This window comes from Falco biarmicus, chromosome 5 (genome assembly GCF_023638135.1).
Source record: "Falco biarmicus isolate bFalBia1 chromosome 5, bFalBia1.pri, whole genome shotgun sequence".
NCBI classification, from domain to species: Eukaryota; Metazoa; Chordata; class Aves; order Falconiformes; family Falconidae; genus Falco; species Falco biarmicus.
This window is the reverse complement of record NC_079292.1, coordinates 42,848,917-42,866,465: the sequence shown is the minus strand read 5'-3', so window position 1 is coordinate 42,866,465 and position 17,549 is coordinate 42,848,917. Positions and strand designations below refer to the sequence as shown.

General features: G+C 38.7%; 1 protein-coding gene across 1 annotated transcript in view; it reads left to right on the top strand.

Annotated features, from left to right (window-relative positions):
- Positions 1-17,549, top strand: part of CNTN1 (contactin 1) — a 244,648-nt gene that overhangs the window by 174,931 nt on the left and 52,168 nt on the right. Inside the window, exons 13-16 of the mRNA XM_056341602.1 lie at positions 1,134-1,284; positions 1,777-1,904; positions 4,542-4,717; positions 17,414-17,534. Coding sequence (XP_056197577.1) covers positions 1,134-1,284; positions 1,777-1,904; positions 4,542-4,717; positions 17,414-17,534 — 576 coding nt within the window. The remainder of the gene's footprint in view (positions 1-1,133; positions 1,285-1,776; positions 1,905-4,541; positions 4,718-17,413; positions 17,535-17,549) is intronic.

The following is a 17,549-nucleotide window of genomic DNA, read 5'->3' as shown; positions in this document are numbered from 1 at the left end:
TGTTGGTGTGCAATATTCGCTATTCCATTTGATGGCTGGATGTAGTTATTAATCTGTTGTGTTTTCCTGAGGAGCATCCTTTTGAATGTTTGACTTTCAGATCCAGAATGATCAGGCTTAAAACAATTTCTGACATTTTTGCTGATGTCATTAGAGCAGACACACTGGCTGCATGACAGGGCTTTCCTAGGATATTTCCCTGCAGTACTTAGCCTGAGTTGTTTCCATCTCATGCTTGCATTCAGACTTTCCCAAGAGTTAAACTGTCTTGGCTTCCCCAACCCACTGCAGAACAATACTTCATCCTTCGCTGTTCTTCCGTTGCTATGTACTCACTACCAGCCTGAATTACCCAGAAATGAGCACCTTTTGCATGCACATTTTCAAATTCAGTGTTTGTAAAATGTGGGTATTTATCAGAGTTTTTCTCTGTACTGCTGTAATTAACTTATAGCCCTAAATCCTCAAGCTGTGCACACACTTGCTGACGTGATTTAAAATGATGTCATCCCAAGATGCAAAGTAATTGAAAGCATTTTTCCTTTTATTTGCTTACAAATAAAGAGAAAATTAGTAAGCAAGGATACGTAAGTGTGGTCCATGCTACAGTCACGGCTCATTACTCTTGTACATCTGAGAGTGCACCTGAGGCCAGTCAGCCAAACAGAAAACTACAAAGAGGAAGCAGGGCACAACCTTAAAGTTGTTAGAGGCAGGCTAAAACCACTGAAAAGTAAATCGATCTATTCTTTGAAAGTGTGATTGAGTGAGGCATTTTTTACAGAAACTGGTCTCCAAGAATCTATATTTTATTAGAACTGATCAAAAGGCCTTTGAAAGGGAGGAACCGTTGATTTCAGTGGACTTTGATCTTGTTAGATTAAACTTGGAAGTTCAGAAATCAACAGAAGGAAACCTCTAGTGTAACACAGCATAGAACTTGATTTTTCCTTTCTTTTAGATCACCATCTATTCCTCAGCACATCTGTGTATCATTACAATTTCTCTCACTCGTCTGAATAATGGCCGTTCACATACAAGTCAATAGTTCTGTCATTTATTTCATGTCCCAAACAATTGTATTTTCTGACAAAAACATTAACAGCAATACTCCCATTAATTTTTGCTTTCAGCTTCACCTCCTACTTTTGAACTGAACCCGATGAAGAAGAAAATCCTAGCAGCTAAAGGTGGCCGTGTAATCATTGAATGCAAGCCTAAAGCTGCTCCTAAGCCAAAATTCTCCTGGAGCAAAGGAACAGAATTGCTTGTAAATGGGAGCCGGTTAGTATTGACTGTTAGTGGACACCGTGAGTCCTAAAAATGCTGCCTTATGTTCCTGTTTATGCTGTAGGCTATTTCTCACTTTTGCAGATACGAGGGGCAGGAGAATGTGTAATTTCAGGAAAACAGTATGCCAAAATGTTACTAGCAGTGCGGATCCAAATAGCTAGTAGGATATCCAACTTCAACCAGTCCATTTGGTGCTGTTCACATTTCAGAATTGCATTGTATCACAAAACTGTAAGAAAAATATTGGAATGACTACAAGTGAATGAAAGTACATTCTCTTGCTCCAGCAGTGTGAGGCATCTAATCATGTATTTAAGTATTTTTTACTGTAGTAGTGGTTATAAATGTGGTAGGTAGATGCGAGCTTCCAAGAGATGTTTGTGGTTTGTTCTTTCACTTGCTACAATTCTACTGAAAGTATTGCTTTCTAATATAAAACCTAATTTCTCTTCATGTTGGGTTTTTTTTTTGCACTTTCAATAGCATACGTATCTGGGATGATGGAAGCCTGGAAATTATCAATATCACAAAACTAGATGAAGGTCGCTACACCTGTTTTGCAGAAAATAACCGAGGAAAAGCTAATAGCACTGGTGTTCTGGAAATGACAGGTAAACCTCTAAATTGCATTCGTTGGTTTCAGGTAGAATCCCTTAATTCAGAAACACTTATTTTTGCTCCAGCATTGCACTACTTTTGCAAGGTATTTTATGTCTTTTCTTTCTAATTTATTTGTTCATTAAACAGTGAATTGATGCTTTTAAAGCGTATTGCTCAGTAGAAACCTGGTATATTTGCACCAGTTCTGAGGCTGTATCTCAATTTTCAGGGTTGATTTTTCCATAAGAGATTATTAAGTCTGGCCCATTAATTTGACACATTTTAATGCATTTATTCAATTTGGTAGCTTAGTGCTCAGGCTAACATGTGATTCTGGGGCCATGACTTAAACAGAGAAACTCTTACCAACCTTTAGTTTTTCTTTTTTTTTCTTTCTTTTTTTTTTTCCTTTTTTTTTTTTTTAATTGGTGTAAGCAAGTTTGAGAGAGCATTGCACTTAAAGAAACGTGCATTAAATTTGCGAGATAGGGTCATATAGGCATATGATTGCACTACTAAATTCCCTTCCTTTATGGGCATTAGTATTTATTTGTTGAGTACTGATAGCCTTAATTGCGTATTTTAAATCTGATGTCAAATAAATAAATAGTTGTAGAATACAAACAGGAAAGATGACATTCATGAACAGCTGTGTGTATCAATTATCAGTGATAGTAGAAGAGTCATTTATCAAATACATTTTTTAATCTGTTCCAGAAATCATGCTGGATGTGACAGCTCAGTGCCACAATATTGATGTACTAATGTAAGAATTAATCTGTATCATCAGATGATATGAAAGCATTTTTCTAGCTGATTTATAACAAATTCATTTTACCAAATGAATTGTAAGACTTTATTTTGATCAATCAGATTTTTTCAATGTTTGCAGTTAATTTTTATCATCTGCAGTTTCATATGTCTTAATATTACCCTCAGGCATTTAATTATTTTGAAAGATTATGTAAATAAATATCACGTCCCTTAACAGTTATATCTTCTAAAATCAGGAAGAATATTTGCATACTAAATTTGCACAGCGAAACACTTAAACCGTATGTTCATAAACCTTATAAACTAGGTATAAAGAATTTTAAATTTTTGGAGAATTCTGCTCTAATTCGTCTAAAAAGCAGAACCAAAAGACTAAGACATCTCCCTTGCACCACAGAAGGGTCAGCTGACATATTTCAAAATTATTTTCACATTATGGACAATGATGAGGGTTGACAAAGAATGCTTTGAAAATGGTATTCCCAAGCATTTTGTGTGGCCCATAAAACTTCTCAGACATTGTGCATGACTACAGGAGATTAGAAAGTTAAATGTGAAGTTGACAGGCACTGCAAAGTCTGATGGTTTTTCCCACACGATTGTTTGTTCACTGCCCCTGGACCATTCTTCTTCAGCAACTTCTCAGACTGATAGAGTACTTTATGTAAACATTTAGAAAATCACTGATGGTAGAACCAAATGCTGAACATACAGGCACAATGCTAGAATGGAGCAGGTATCCAAAGCATGTGTCCACAGCAAAGACTTGAGAGATCAGATGTTAACAGCTTGCTCCAATATACTATGAGATGCTCCATTCTGCAAAAGCCAGTAGTTGTGCCATCCTCATAGTCTCAGTATAAAGCAAATTTGGGATTACTAGAGTAGTATCTGGGGGAAGGTTTCTCTCCAAGGCAGACTGACAAGTAATATTTGGTATATTGAGGATTTTTTGTTGTCCTGTATATGGTGGAGTATAGTGTGCTCCTTGGAGAATGCTCAAACTTAACTAGTAGCAATAGCTCTTTTTTCATGGCAATCGTCTTCCAGGTTTTGGTACCCTAGTCCCACTTTCGTATTGTTGGGAAAGACGTTATATGTCATGGCATAAGGAAGATACTCTGTGGCTTTTTGTTTTATGATAACAATTGAAAGAAAAAGGAACAGGTCTGGGTAATCCAGTGAGTCCCTTCCAGAACAATGTTGCTAATTTGTCATATGAGTTTGATGCATGTACCAAGAGCTCTAGCAATTATCATGAGACCTCTGCCTTTTTTTACTTTTCTGTAATAATGAGAGACATTACTGGGGGATATACAGCTTTCTTCCTTTTGTTGCATTATTTTCTCTTCCTTTCCACGTGTAGCTATTTGCATAGTTTGTTACGCATACATTATATTGTTTCTCAGTAAATAAATTAAGATCTCAATCTCTGCAGTAGTCTAATGGAAATCTGACTCAGCCTGACAACTGAGTAGAACTTACCATTCGTTAAAGAGACAGGTTTGAAAGCATAAGAAATATAACTAAAACAAGAAATGCAACACGTCACATAGTATTCATCATCTGTCTCCTCTCTTCCTGAGATACAGTCAATGAATAAAAATAGCTTTAAATAGTCAATAATTTGATTTATAGACTGAATCAGCCATTTTCAAAAGACAGCTAACTAGAAGTTAGGCATTTCAGTTTTAAAAGGTTTCCTTCGTTCTCTTTAGTTTGGTCCTTTGAAATGTAGCTGCATGAATAACATGGAAACTAGAGTTTGAGGGAATGGTTTAATGTATAATCAAACAGTTATTTCGTAAGCTGAGCTTACGTTTGGATAAACATTTATTTATTGGAATTTTCCATGTTTGCCATTAACTTCACAGAAGCTACAAGGATTACTTTAGCTCCGTTGAATGTTGATGTCACCGTTGGAGAGAATGCTACCATGCAATGCATTGCATCCCACGATCCCACATTAGACCTGACATTTATTTGGTCTCTAAATGGCTTTGTAATAGATTTCGAGAAAGAGCATGAACATTATGAAAGGAATGTTATGGTAAGATACTATAGATCCTTATTTAATACATGAAAGCCTAGTTTTCTTTGTTTTGAATAGCTGTATTTTCTGTTTTATATTTTCTATTGTGTTGATTCAGGTCTAGAAAGAAGCAGTAGGCTAAGAACATAAAACAAAATTATGATTTAGACCCCTTACAGACATGTAGACACTTGCAGGTAGATACCTGAAATCAGGTATCTAAATCGACGTAAGTATTTTGGTACCTCAGTTAAATCCCACTCTGATTAAGAGTGAATATGGCTGGTAAGTAGATAGTTTGATTGTAAACAGGGTGCATATCCTCTCAAAAAAGTGTGCACATGCATTCACTTTTACTTACCCATGTTTTTCTCATCAACATTTCTGGAATTTGGCACAAGACCAGGCCAGATGGTGGGTAGGAGTCTAACAATCTGTAAACACTGAGCAAGAAAAGTTTGTGTGAAGGCTAAACAAGTTAATACAAAGACACTCCTTTTGGCACATAGAAAGAGGAATCATAGATCTTTCCTGTTTGCATGTATGGTTATATTTTTACAGTCTTCTATCAGGCTTATTCAAAACTAATACCTCGATTAGAAATCCCTCCTTGTTGCGTCTAATCACACACTGATTTACCTAACACTCCCACCATTCTGTATGTATGATTTATTCTGTTGTTTTGGCTTTAAATGGTTCAAACCTCCTCAAATTTAAATACCCTTCTTTTGTGCTCCCAAGAGGAACTGCAGATGTGGAGAGAAAAGGTTGCTAATCCTACCTGTAATGTCCAGGAACACCAGAGGACATGTTCAGTTTCAGCCCCATGTTCAAAATGATGTACCATGTAGGACTCCTGCAGAGTCTTTCTCCTAGGCTGGCAATATTATTTGATTTTCCATGGACCTAGAGATTCTTTTTCTCTCTTTTTCAAAACCTGTTTATCTCCATGTGAGCAGATGTTTCAAACATAACTATTTCAGTCTGATTAGGAGCAAACCAGTCTTTTTGAGGGGTCAGAGTTGCCTCAGCCTGCTCATTTGCTGAGTTGTAAACATCCCTAAGAAGTCACACTACTCCCAGTGAAAAAACAAGTCTTTGACCAACAAACCAGTAGAAATATGCTAAGATCAGCTGAAAAATATTGAAACCCAAAGGCATAAAGCCCTTTCTGCAATAAATCTCCCAAAAGTCTTATGTCCAAACTCGGTAGTGGGGTATTAAGCAGTTTGTCGTGTATTTTGTGTTGCCTCAGGAATTACAAAATATGTAGGTCTTGACTAGTACACTGGCGTCTTTCAAGACATTTCCTGCATGTGGCTATTAAGCCACACTTTTGATAGGTTTGTATTTGCTCTTCCATACTAATCAGTGCATAGGAGTACCTTGAAAGAGTTGAATTGCCTCCTAATGGCATGGGTTTGTCCTTAAAGGGTGGAATGAGTCTAAGTATCAGTCAAAATAAGAGCTTAAAGATTAAAGCCCCATTGTATGTATTCCTTGTAAAAGAGCAAATAAAACCACTCTGCCTTTGTCAGATTTTATTTGGTTGAATGCTTTTAGCTTCCTGACAAAAGAAATTGTGTTCCATGAAACAGAAAATCAGGCTGAAAATTTTTATGAATCAGTGATTTTGGAGTGGAAGGCAAAAATGCCTTTACCAGAGGACTTGGTAATGCAATACCATGTAATGCAAGAAAAAGGAACCTGAACTTTCTCCATCTGTTGGTGATGTGTTGAACATAAGTTTTTATATCACTGACGCACGCTTTTGGGTTTTACTTCTAATAATGAAGATAGAAGGAAATTGGATTTTTTTTTCTTTTAGGTGAAATTAATTCTGAAATGTAATCCAAATTTTAGGGTACTTTGTAGCAAAGCACTCCAAGTGAACAAATCTAGGGCCAAATAAGGGCCACAGCAAGTGTGTAAGGTGTAATTCACTGTGAAGACTGACTTAATATCTAGGTTCCCAGCCACCTGTTTCATCTTCCAGATACCCAGTGGTCCTGGATCTCTGAACCCTAAATTTTTATTCACTCAACAATGTTTAGACACTTCAATAAAGTGCTTGATTTCAAAACCAGATTGACCTACTTTTGCTAGGCTAGCTTGGTCTCTACAGACCTTCTGTGGTCTGCAGAGAAAGAGAAAGAGGTGGTTCACTTCATGTGGGTGTTGAATCTTGTGCTGGAAGATTTCCTCATTCAATAGATTATAGAGATGGATACTCCACAGGATGCAGAAGTAGGTTAAGAGCAACTAACTTTTAATTCACTTACACAGTTAACATTAAGTAGATTAGATCCAAAGATCAATTAATTTATTTGTCAGTGTGTAACTCTTATCTTCCTGAAGGGTATTTCTTGGTTTGTTATGTTCCCTTTGCAACTGATCAATACTGGTAGAAATTATTTTAGCAGGGGCGGCTTCTTGGTTTGCATTGCTAAGCCTTATTTCTGGGCTTTCAAATGCAAAGCAAGTCAGATAATCTCTGTTCCTCTTCCACGGGCAGTTCAGTCTTCCTCACCCAGGACAGAGGGGACAGTAGGATTGCATCTGAAGTCTGGAACTGTGATTTGTTGTTACTTGGTTATTCAGCACTTAAGTAACAACAAATGCAGAATTTTTAACAAATTCAACGAATCCAACACAAAGATTTATGCAGGGTGTAATTAAGAGAAATGTGCACTTTCTGTATTTCTGTTTCATTCGTTATCATATTCTTGCACTGAAGGTTTTTCCTCTTTCTTGCGCAAGCAAAGGGATTTTCTCCTGCCTATAGCTTCCATCGCTGTGGCAGTTCTGAGTTCAAGTCACTGGGTGGCAGGTTTGCTTAGGCTTTCTCGGATGCAAAGGCCTGAGCTGTTGTGCATTTGACAGCAGAGCCCTAATTGCTGGGCTTGAAGCAGTGGAGTCCCATGATGCCACCCAAACCCTTCACAAACATAAAAGAAAAAAATATTCCATCATTAATATTAAAATTACTGATGCATGCTCTCTGAGCTATAATTTCCTGTTGATGAAGGATCCTCATCTGTCTTCCTGATAATATCACTATTAATTTATATGACAGCGCAGATCAACATGCTAAAACTTGATACAGCCACAGTATTTCAGTTCTCAAAATAATACTAATATAGTTGTCACATACACATAATGGAATGCTAATGAAATTCATGTAAATACCTGCATAAGTCGTCTTTCTTTAAATGGAAGCTTTGGTATCTCCATCATTGCTGAAGGCAAAACTAATTTGCATTACATTAATACTAAAACTCATCTATCAAAAGAACATATGTCAGTGCTGTTTTTATTTCCTGGGACAGTGATACTTAAAATGAAAAATATATATAAATTGGTTCAGCTTTATGTTTTTCCTCTGATTATTTGATTGAGGAACTGAATATTAACACATCCTTTCAAGTCCCATAGAGATATAGCACTTAAGTAATCTGGAAAACTCAAATGTCCAGTCATTTGTTATTTATGGATCTGCTTTTTGTCATGTATATTTAAAGACTGAAAAGCTTACTTTTAATGTGTATTTTCTAAAAGTATACATTATCCACATTTATTTATATTCTTTTAAGTTTATTATGAAAAATTCTTTTTAATACAGTAAGGTGTGTAATTATGGTGGTTTATACTTTCGGAGCCACACTAGTACAATTGTATGGATAGTCAGGAAGAGGAACTCCATAATTTAACTGATTCAAGTCAGAGTCAGAAACTTGTACATACACTTAGGAAGAGACCTGATATAGGCTGTAATAGTCTTAGTCATATAGACACGCATACATTTAAAGTACTTTCCATGCCATCAATATTCCTGTGTTTTCTACATTGTTTTATTAGTTTTATTAGGGGTTTTTTTGTTATTTTTTATTTTCTGCATAGTTTATGAGTTTTATTAAACAATAGCAGTGAACCTGAAACCCTGACATTTTTGTCACCATTTTTCTTCAGTAAGTTAAGTTTAATTCCCATACTGTTCAGGAATCTGTCCTGCTTGCAAACAACTTTCTTTTATAAGAATTAAAAGAGGAAGTGGTGATGGAAAAATGCAGCAAGGCTGGATGGTAAGTTTTATCGTAGAGACAATTCACTTGTTGCATGCTCACATTTTCTCATATTAGCAGTGAGCTTATCAAAAAAACATAAGGAACTGTATTTGGGTACCTGAGACCCTTTCACAGCTACCAAAATGCAGGCCTGTATCACCCTATCATGTTATATAGGGATCATTTAAAGTACCTTGATGAAGTGGTTTGTAAGTTCGGTTCTTGGCATCTAATGTTTTTTTCATCCTGCAGAAGTTACTATCCTTGTTTTTATATCAGATAACTTCATGGCTTAATGCTGTTTTGTGATCATAATTTATCAAAAAAAAGCATCTATGGAGTCCCACTCAAGATGATGAGCTCCCCTCTCCTCTGCAAAAACAAGAGAAAAGCCAGCAACAAACAGAATTCCAAAATTATAGGTGAAAAACTGGACTGACCAAGACTATTTATGAAAGTTGCAGCTGTTACTTTTTTTTACAGTAAACTATATTTTTTTAAACTCTGAGAATTTTAGAATTCTCTTAAAATTTTTTGCAAAAGTTGATTTCTATTGTTTGGTACTTGAGTTTTGTTATGAAATTTACATCTTGCTTTTTAAAAAGATTTTAAATAATTTTAAAAAATAATGAAAAGTAGAAAGCAATCATTCTGTTCCTATTATGAAAGGAGAAGAATCAATATGCTGATGCAGTTATTTTTCTAATGGGATTTCAGCACCTTTCACCACAAGCAGAACCTCTGGTGTTTGAAATAAGGAGTTAAGCTACTGGACCAAAAAGCTTGGTACCAGCAAGAATGAGGTCATTTTAGAAAGTGTATCATAGGACTTTATGCTTTGTTCTTTCTAATTTCCATCAAAATAGGAGTTTTAAAACTGAGAATTGGAAAATAGTTTCATTTTAACATTTAGGGATTATTTACCTTACCGCAGCTTTAATGATGGATATTTTTTTTTTATGGAATTGCTAGGCAATCTTTCCCTGGGAGTTCACAGTCCAAGAAAGTTGTCTTTACTGATGTTGGGCACTGCATAGCATCACACCCAACTGAAAAGCTCTCACAGAATGAGGAGTACTTCAAATGGTGCTGACACACCTCAGTGTCATGACTGCTACAGAGCAGGACTTTAAGACCTGCTGAATCCACAGTGACTGAAATCAAGCTTTTGCAGTGTGCTCTCCAGTTTTCATAGGTTCAGGAATGTGGCACAAAAAGCAATCAAACATATTCAGTGCAGAACTTGCAGGCTCTATTCAGCTTTGAAGTCGCTTCTGAATCCAAGTTGTCTGCACATAACTAGCTCAGGTGTCCCTGCAACCATCATACAGTTAACCTGCAGCAGTGTAAACTTCACTGTGTTCTCAAAAGCTCTTTTTTCCTTATGCAAATATTATTCCTCTTACTTTATCCCTCTCTAAAGTACAGAAAGCTTAGCAGTCTTCTAGGACCACATACATAATATTCTGGAGATGTGTGGCCAGACAGTTCCTTTGCATTAAAGTAAAAAACACATGGAAGGGCCTGTTTCTTCCCTTTAACTGTTAAACTGGTTAGTTCAGATCCCAAAATCCACACTACAGATGTCTAAAATAGGTGAGATGAATTCCAGATTGGAGACAGTGTTTCCCTAAAAGGAAGGTTCTTCAAAACTAATGATTTTGTAAACCACAGAGAATAAGTTGAACTATAAAAATCCAATTAGAGGAGCTTAATACCCGCTTGGCTTTTGTAAATCATTATAATTTGCAGTTCCTTGGCTAGACACTGTAGACAAAGATGTTCTACTGCATGCCCCTGCTTCAGCTGATTACTGAGCAGACACTTAGTTTCATTGTATAAATCTCTCCCTACGCATTCCACAGTTTTCTTCAGCAGAAGAGATACAAAGGTTTTCATTTTAATTTTTCTTCACTGCTTTCCCTGGTAATCCTCCTTGCCGAGTATGGAGTATAGCTCCAGTTATATGACAGGAAATGAATAGAAAGTTCAGCAGGACAACTGAAAAATTGAAGAAAAATGTTTCAATAGAATAATAAAATCACAGAATCATAGAATTGTTTAGGTTTGAAAAGACCTTTAAGATCATCAAGTCTAACCGTTAACCCAGCACTGCCAAGTCCACCACTAAACCATGTCCCTAAGCACCATATCTACATGTCTTTTAAATACCTCAAGGGATGGTGACTCCACCACTTCTCTGGGCAGCCTGTTGCAGTGTTTTGACAACCCTTTCAGTGAAGATTTTTTTCCTAATATCCGAGCTAAACCTCCCTTGATGCAACTTGAGGCCATTTCCTTTTGTCCTATCACGTGTCATTTGGGAAAAAAAATCCTTTCAGACAGTTGTAGAGAGTGGTAAGGTCTCCCCTGAGCCTCCTCCTTTTCTCCAGGCTAAACAGCCCCAGTTCCCTCAGCTGCTTCTAAGACTTGTGCTCCAGACCCTTCAGCAGCCTCATTGCCCGTCTCTGGACACGCTCCAGCACCTCAATGTCCTTCTTGTAGTGAGGGGCCCAAAACTGAACCCAGTATTCAAGGTGCGGCCTCACCAGTGCCGAGTACAGGGGGTCGATCACTTCCACTGTCCTGCTGGCCACACTGTTTTGGATACAGGCCAGGATGCTGTTGGCCACCTTGGCCACCATGGCACACTGCTGGATCATATTCAGCTGGCTGTCGGCCAGCACCCCCAGGTCCTTTTCCACCAGGCAGCTTTCCAGCTACTCTTTCCCAGGCTTGTAGCGTTGCATGGGGTGTTAGTGACCTGAATGCAGGACCTGGCACTTAGACTTGTACCTCATAGAACTGGCCTCAGCCCATCAGTCCAGCCTGTCCACATCCCTCAGTAGAGTCTTCCTTCCCTCAAGCAGATCAATACTCCCACCCAACTTAGTGTCATCTGCAAACTTACTGAGGGGGCACTCAATCCCCCTCATCCGGATAATTGATAAAAAGATTAAACAGAACCAGCCCCAGTATTGAGCCCCGGAGAACATCACTTATGACCAGCCACCAACTGGATTTTACTCCATTCACCACCATTCTTTGGGCCCAGTGATCCAATCAGTTTTTACCCAGGGAAGACTGCACCCATCCAAGTCATGAGCAGCTAGTTTCTCCAGGAAAGTGCTCTGAGAAAGGGTGTCAAAGGCTTTACTAAAGTCTACGTAGACAACATGCACAGCCTTTCCTGTCATAGAAGGAGATCGGGTTAGTCAAGGTAGGAAGGTTCAGTTATACACTGACAAGAAAGAAGAGGCTGTGTGTGGATTGGAACAAAACCTGGGAGACAGAGTTGCAGTGAGCTCAGTCAGTACAGTTTTTTTTAATATATTGAGGGATCAGATGATTGTTCATGAAACGCATGGCAAACCAAATCCACTAAGTACTGGTTTGTTTTTTTTGAGAAAGATCCCCAAGACTGTCTGAAGGCACTGTCTCAGTACATTACTTTCAGTGCCTTGATGCTTTAGGGAGATGCTTTAGGCATGAGTGAGTTGGAAGTCACATGTTTTGGCTAGGTTTGGAGTAAAATTTAGAGGCAAGGGCCTAATAGTAACGTAGTAAGCATGGAATGAGATGGATGGAGTCAGTGGTTAAGAGCAAGGAGGGGAAGGAAAGCAGAAGACAGTGCTGAGTGTGAAGCCAACAAGCAGTTAGGTCTGACAGAAGCCTTTGAGGGAACCTATTATTAATCCACAGTGCTATTCTGTTTAGAAGGTCAAGATATGCCAACTTCTGTGGTAGAATTAAAAAAATAGACTGCAAAATCAGTTGACTGTAACTTTATGTGCTTATGAGACTTCACAAACTACCAAAATCCATGTGCAAACCCTAGTTAGGTAGCAGAAGTCGAGAAAGCCAGGTGTGAGCACTACTCAGAGAAATGGAGTTTGCAGTATATTGTGGATTTCCATCATCAGCCGTAAAGTTGTGAGCCATAAGTAAACAAGTACCTAGGCTTTTTCTGCTGTTGGAAATGAAATAACAGGGCATATTACCACAGGGATGCTGGTACAAAGCACAGTGTCCTCAGGCATTCTCAGCAGTATGCCAAATGGAGAAGAATAATATATTTTTTGGAAATATTTCCCAGTCCACATTTCAGGGGTAGAATTAGCGCTGTACTTCCTTTACATATAAATATAGTTCACTGAAGGAAGAGATTCTTTAGTTGGAATGACTGTCATTATTATCCTTCTGTTGTTTTTTATTCACTCGTAACTTTCATGCCAGCTATGGCTTATAAAACAGTGAGATAAGGTCTCCTGTGAATAAGATTGAGACAACAGGGCTGCACTGGGCGTGTTGTCCCCATGTCATCTCTGATATTAATGTCAGGAAAACAACTATGATCACATTTACATTAACATTCTTCAACAGCTGTTCTGCTTGTATCTACCACATAGCAGATCCTGTACTGGCAGGAACAAAACAATTCATGTGAACTCATTTAGGTTAATAATTTTAGACACAGGTAATAGAAAAAGATGTTTCAAATTATTGCTAGCTTTGGGAAAGCTGATCTCACCACCAAGAAACCCATCTCTTCCACATTACTTATCAATTCTCTTATCTTACCCTTACTGTGTATTAAACACCTCTGAAGCTCAGAGGTCTTAATTTTTGAATCTGAATTAAAAAAAAGAAGACTGTCTCCGCTTACCCAGTTCTTCTATGTCTGCCACTTTAGTTTTATTATTTAAAATGGCTTGTTAGCTTCATAATAATTTAAGTTCCTTTATTGTCTCCGAGGTCCCAACAGAAGTGGACACTGCTTTCAGTCGTAAGACCAGATTCCTGTAAATGGTATTTGATCTCACAGGGGCATGTTCTGATGGCTTTCACTAATTTAGTGCACTGGCGAAGGTGATAGTCAAAAGAGAAAAGTGAATCTCAGGAACAGGTCATACAATGCTATTTTTGACGTCGCTATTAAAGCATAAATATAGGGCTCATATAGTGAAAGTCTTTGCTTGAAACTCAGTAAATAACTGAGTGGTGAACCGCAGATACCCTTGGAACATCCCTGAGTACTGCTATCACTATTTCCAGTCTGTGATTCAGTTTTCTCTGAGTGAAGGCAGGCATTTTTAAACTTAGCCAAGCTGAGGTTTTTGAATGAAAAAATACAGTGCATTCATATCTAATTTGTGGACAGAATTTGCTGATGCCCTTACTCTTTATTTGCTTTGTAAGCTCTTCTTTTACCACCAGGAACTTAGGCTTTTGAGGTATGGAAATCTTCATCACCAACTGCATAAAACCTTGCTCCAGGAGAGCTTCTGAACTAACAAGATACAATATCGTATCAATGGGTTGTTGATTTTTAAATTATGTTACATTTTCCCATCCATTTTTCATCATTTAGATTTTAAGACCAAGATCCCCTAAGGGAAATGAATATTAGAGCAAGTATATGGGCACATAATTAAGAAATACAATGAAGATTTTAAATCAAAGTGCTAACACAGGAGTTAATGTGTACTAAGACTAGTAAGAATTTGGAATAATTTGTTATTGAAGAAATAGTACAATTACGAGAATTTTAAGTTTATGCAGTTTTTCTAAACCTTATTCCTTTGCTCAGCCTTTGCTTATGTTTATTTGCAGATCAAAGTGCAAGCAATGAGCAGAGATTCACAGGCAGTGTGGTTCTTTCTAGGATGACATTTATTGTTAATAAACTAAAGGTTTATACACAGCACTCAAACAGAGGACTGTTTGCCTCTTTTATTAAAACCAAAACCAATAAGAACAAAATGGAAAAAGAACAGGAACTGAAGACTCAAGGGGTTTGAACTTTGACAGCTTCTTTGTTGTAATTTTTTGGAGGGCAGAAGAGCAGGTGGCTGCTCTCTCTGCTCCCGCAGAAGTACTGACACTCCCAGTGATTTTCCTTCATGAGAGCCATTGACAGCGTTGTTTAGCCCACTGTAGACAAATAAGGCTTACATGTGGTTAGGCAGGCAGCCAGACACTGTTCACTTATGCAGTAATCCCTAGAGATTTTCAAAAGATGCTGTTCTTGAAGGCAGTCCTCCTGGGAGTTCTCATAAATAAACTGGGGGGGCAGGGGCGGCGCTTGCACAGAAATGCCACTGTCCCGGACTCACCTCATCTCCATATTCTGTATGCACTTTGGCAAATTAAAAGCCCTGTCATATTAGTCTTGAGTGAAAAGTGTGGCAAATATATATATATATATATATGTATATGGACATGGTTTAATATTAGCTAGAAGAGAAATTATCAGAAATATATTGAGATTATTGGATTGTTCGCTGATGTAACTAATCTGCTTAATCATTGCTAACAGCATTTGTGTCACTCAGAAATGAAAAAGGTACAGTGTAACTGGCATTTCTCTCTGACCCTATGAGACAATCAAGTGTTGCTAGCCAGAATTAAGCAGTTTCTTTCATGTGTGCTTGATTCTCCTTTTATCCAATCACCAGTTTACCTCAGTAATTTCTTAAAGATGTGAGTTCTTGTGTTGGACCAAAAAACCTGGTGTTAACAGATTTCAGTTTGGGTTCAAATTTTATGCCCGCAGAATTTGAAGCTGGTATCCAAAATCCTCTATGGAGTTTGGAAAGGAAAAGAACAGTTTTATCTGGCTATTTTAATCTCCTCTAAATATAGACTCTAAACTAGCATTCTAGTTTCAGAACATTTGGAAAAGATTTAACCTAGCTTTTTTCTCCCTCCTCTTCAATTTGGAATCATAATCTGAATGACATAGCTTTATTTCATTTCTTCAGAATGTGTAAATGCAGAGACACTAATACCTGAGATCGTATTGAAGGTATTTGTTGTTTCCTAGAACCTTCCATGATCATAGCACTAGTTCTTACACCTCAATATTTAGCAATTTCTTTTTTAGGTACCGTTTTGCATCTGAATTCCTTTTGTTCCTGCCTGTGAAGGTTTCAGGGTTGCAGTGAGGTATCTGAGTGTTTGTTTTCTTAAAAAAATGTATTTTTGAACAATCTCCAGTGATTTAGAAATTCTGAAGGTTGCCCCTTTCAGTATAGGGTGGTATAAATCCATCTGTTAATCTTTTGTAACATTTTGACTTACACGAAAGCAATCGGATATATTGTGGAAAGAATGTTTGGGATTTTTTCTGAAATACCTTTAAGACTAACACGTGATTTAAGCTAGTAATCTTTTTCTGGAATAAAATGCAGATAGATAAGCAAAATATTTCAAGTGTGTTATTTTTAAACATTTATAGAAATGTCTTAACATAAAATGTGTTTTTCGTTAAGAATAGCTGTGGTGTATGCAGTGGTCTCTATTCTACTTTTTTACAGGTGCACATCTAGTTACCCAGTGGGTTCACAGAAGTGTCGTAGGACAAAAATACTTTATTCAGTTTGCCTATCTGTACAACCACAGGTAGTGGCACACGGTGAACCTTATAGCCAGCTGAAAACATAGCTATATATTTTCCAAATAGCCCAGCATTGGTGAGGAGTGTTGAGGAAGGATTAGGGTCTGTCATGACGATGGCGATCGGCACGTGAGCCTCGCTGAGTGACACATTGCTTCCCTGGCGGTCCTGCCGCCGTTGGCCAGGGAGCAGCCGGAGGTGGCTGGGGCGATGGCGTGGCCGGCAGTGCAGAGGCCAGCGGGGCCAGAGCCCCATGTCCCTCAGAGCCCGAGGGAGGCCAGCAGGGCAGGCCTGGTGGCCCAGTGGTGGCTGGGCAGGTCAGTCATGAGGAGGCCGGGCTGCGGTCAGGCTGGGAGGTGAGCTTGCTGCTTCATCAGGCCGGTGCCAGCGTGGCCCTTGCCCAGGCTGGGCTGTGCGGGGGCAGGAGCTGCAGCACTGGTGGGGCCCGAAAGGTGACTTTTCAGCTCAACAGCAGCTCCTGCAGCAAGGAGTCGGCCATGGCTGAGGCCTCGCTGCGGTGCTGTGGCTGTTCACCCCACCCCGGGTCACCAAAGCAAGGGGCCACCCTGGGCCACGCTGTCTCAGAGCCGGCCCAGAGCCCTGGCAGCCCAGCCTCCCACCATGGGGGTTGTGGTTACTGTCATCGTCCTGTCCATTGCCAACACCGCAGCGCAGAACAGGTGTGGTCTTGCCTCCGAGGTGCTGGGGCACCTGTTGAACATGATTGTTTCATTGCAGTTGCTGCATTGTACTATCTCTTTGGTACTTCTTTGTTTAGACTGTGATTGTAGCCTCTCTGCCATAGTAAGAGCCAAATGATAGTTTGCTCTGTTAGTAGCACTCCATGACATGTTATCATAGAAACATGCATAAAAAAGCAAGTAAAAATCAGAAAAAACATGCAGAAAAATCATCTGACTGCTGTTTATGAAAAAAAATTTGACGGAATTTAATGTTCAGATATGGGCTTCAAAAATAAAATTGAGATGTTTGCTTGTAAAAGAATATTTGCTAAGATATCTGGTTTTTTCATGTCTGGTAAGGAGCAGCAGCTCCTCAGGAAGCACAGGACACTTTCAACAGCTGTCATATAAATCACATGTATCTTCGAGGGTGATCTGTTCTTGAAGTAAGCACTTGCTTTTTGGAAATAGCAACCACCGTGTATCAGTTGGGAGGGATGTGTAGACCGGTATCACATAGCTGCACAAGGGTGTTTACCAGCTTTACTGAGTACTATTTTTGTGACAGATTAAATCCAATGGTGAGCTGCTCATTAAAAATGTTCAGCTGCGGCATGCAGGGAGGTACATGTGCACCGCTCAGACAATTGTGGACAACTCCTCGGCTTCAGCTGACCTTGTGGTAAGAGGTAAGGTTCTCCAGG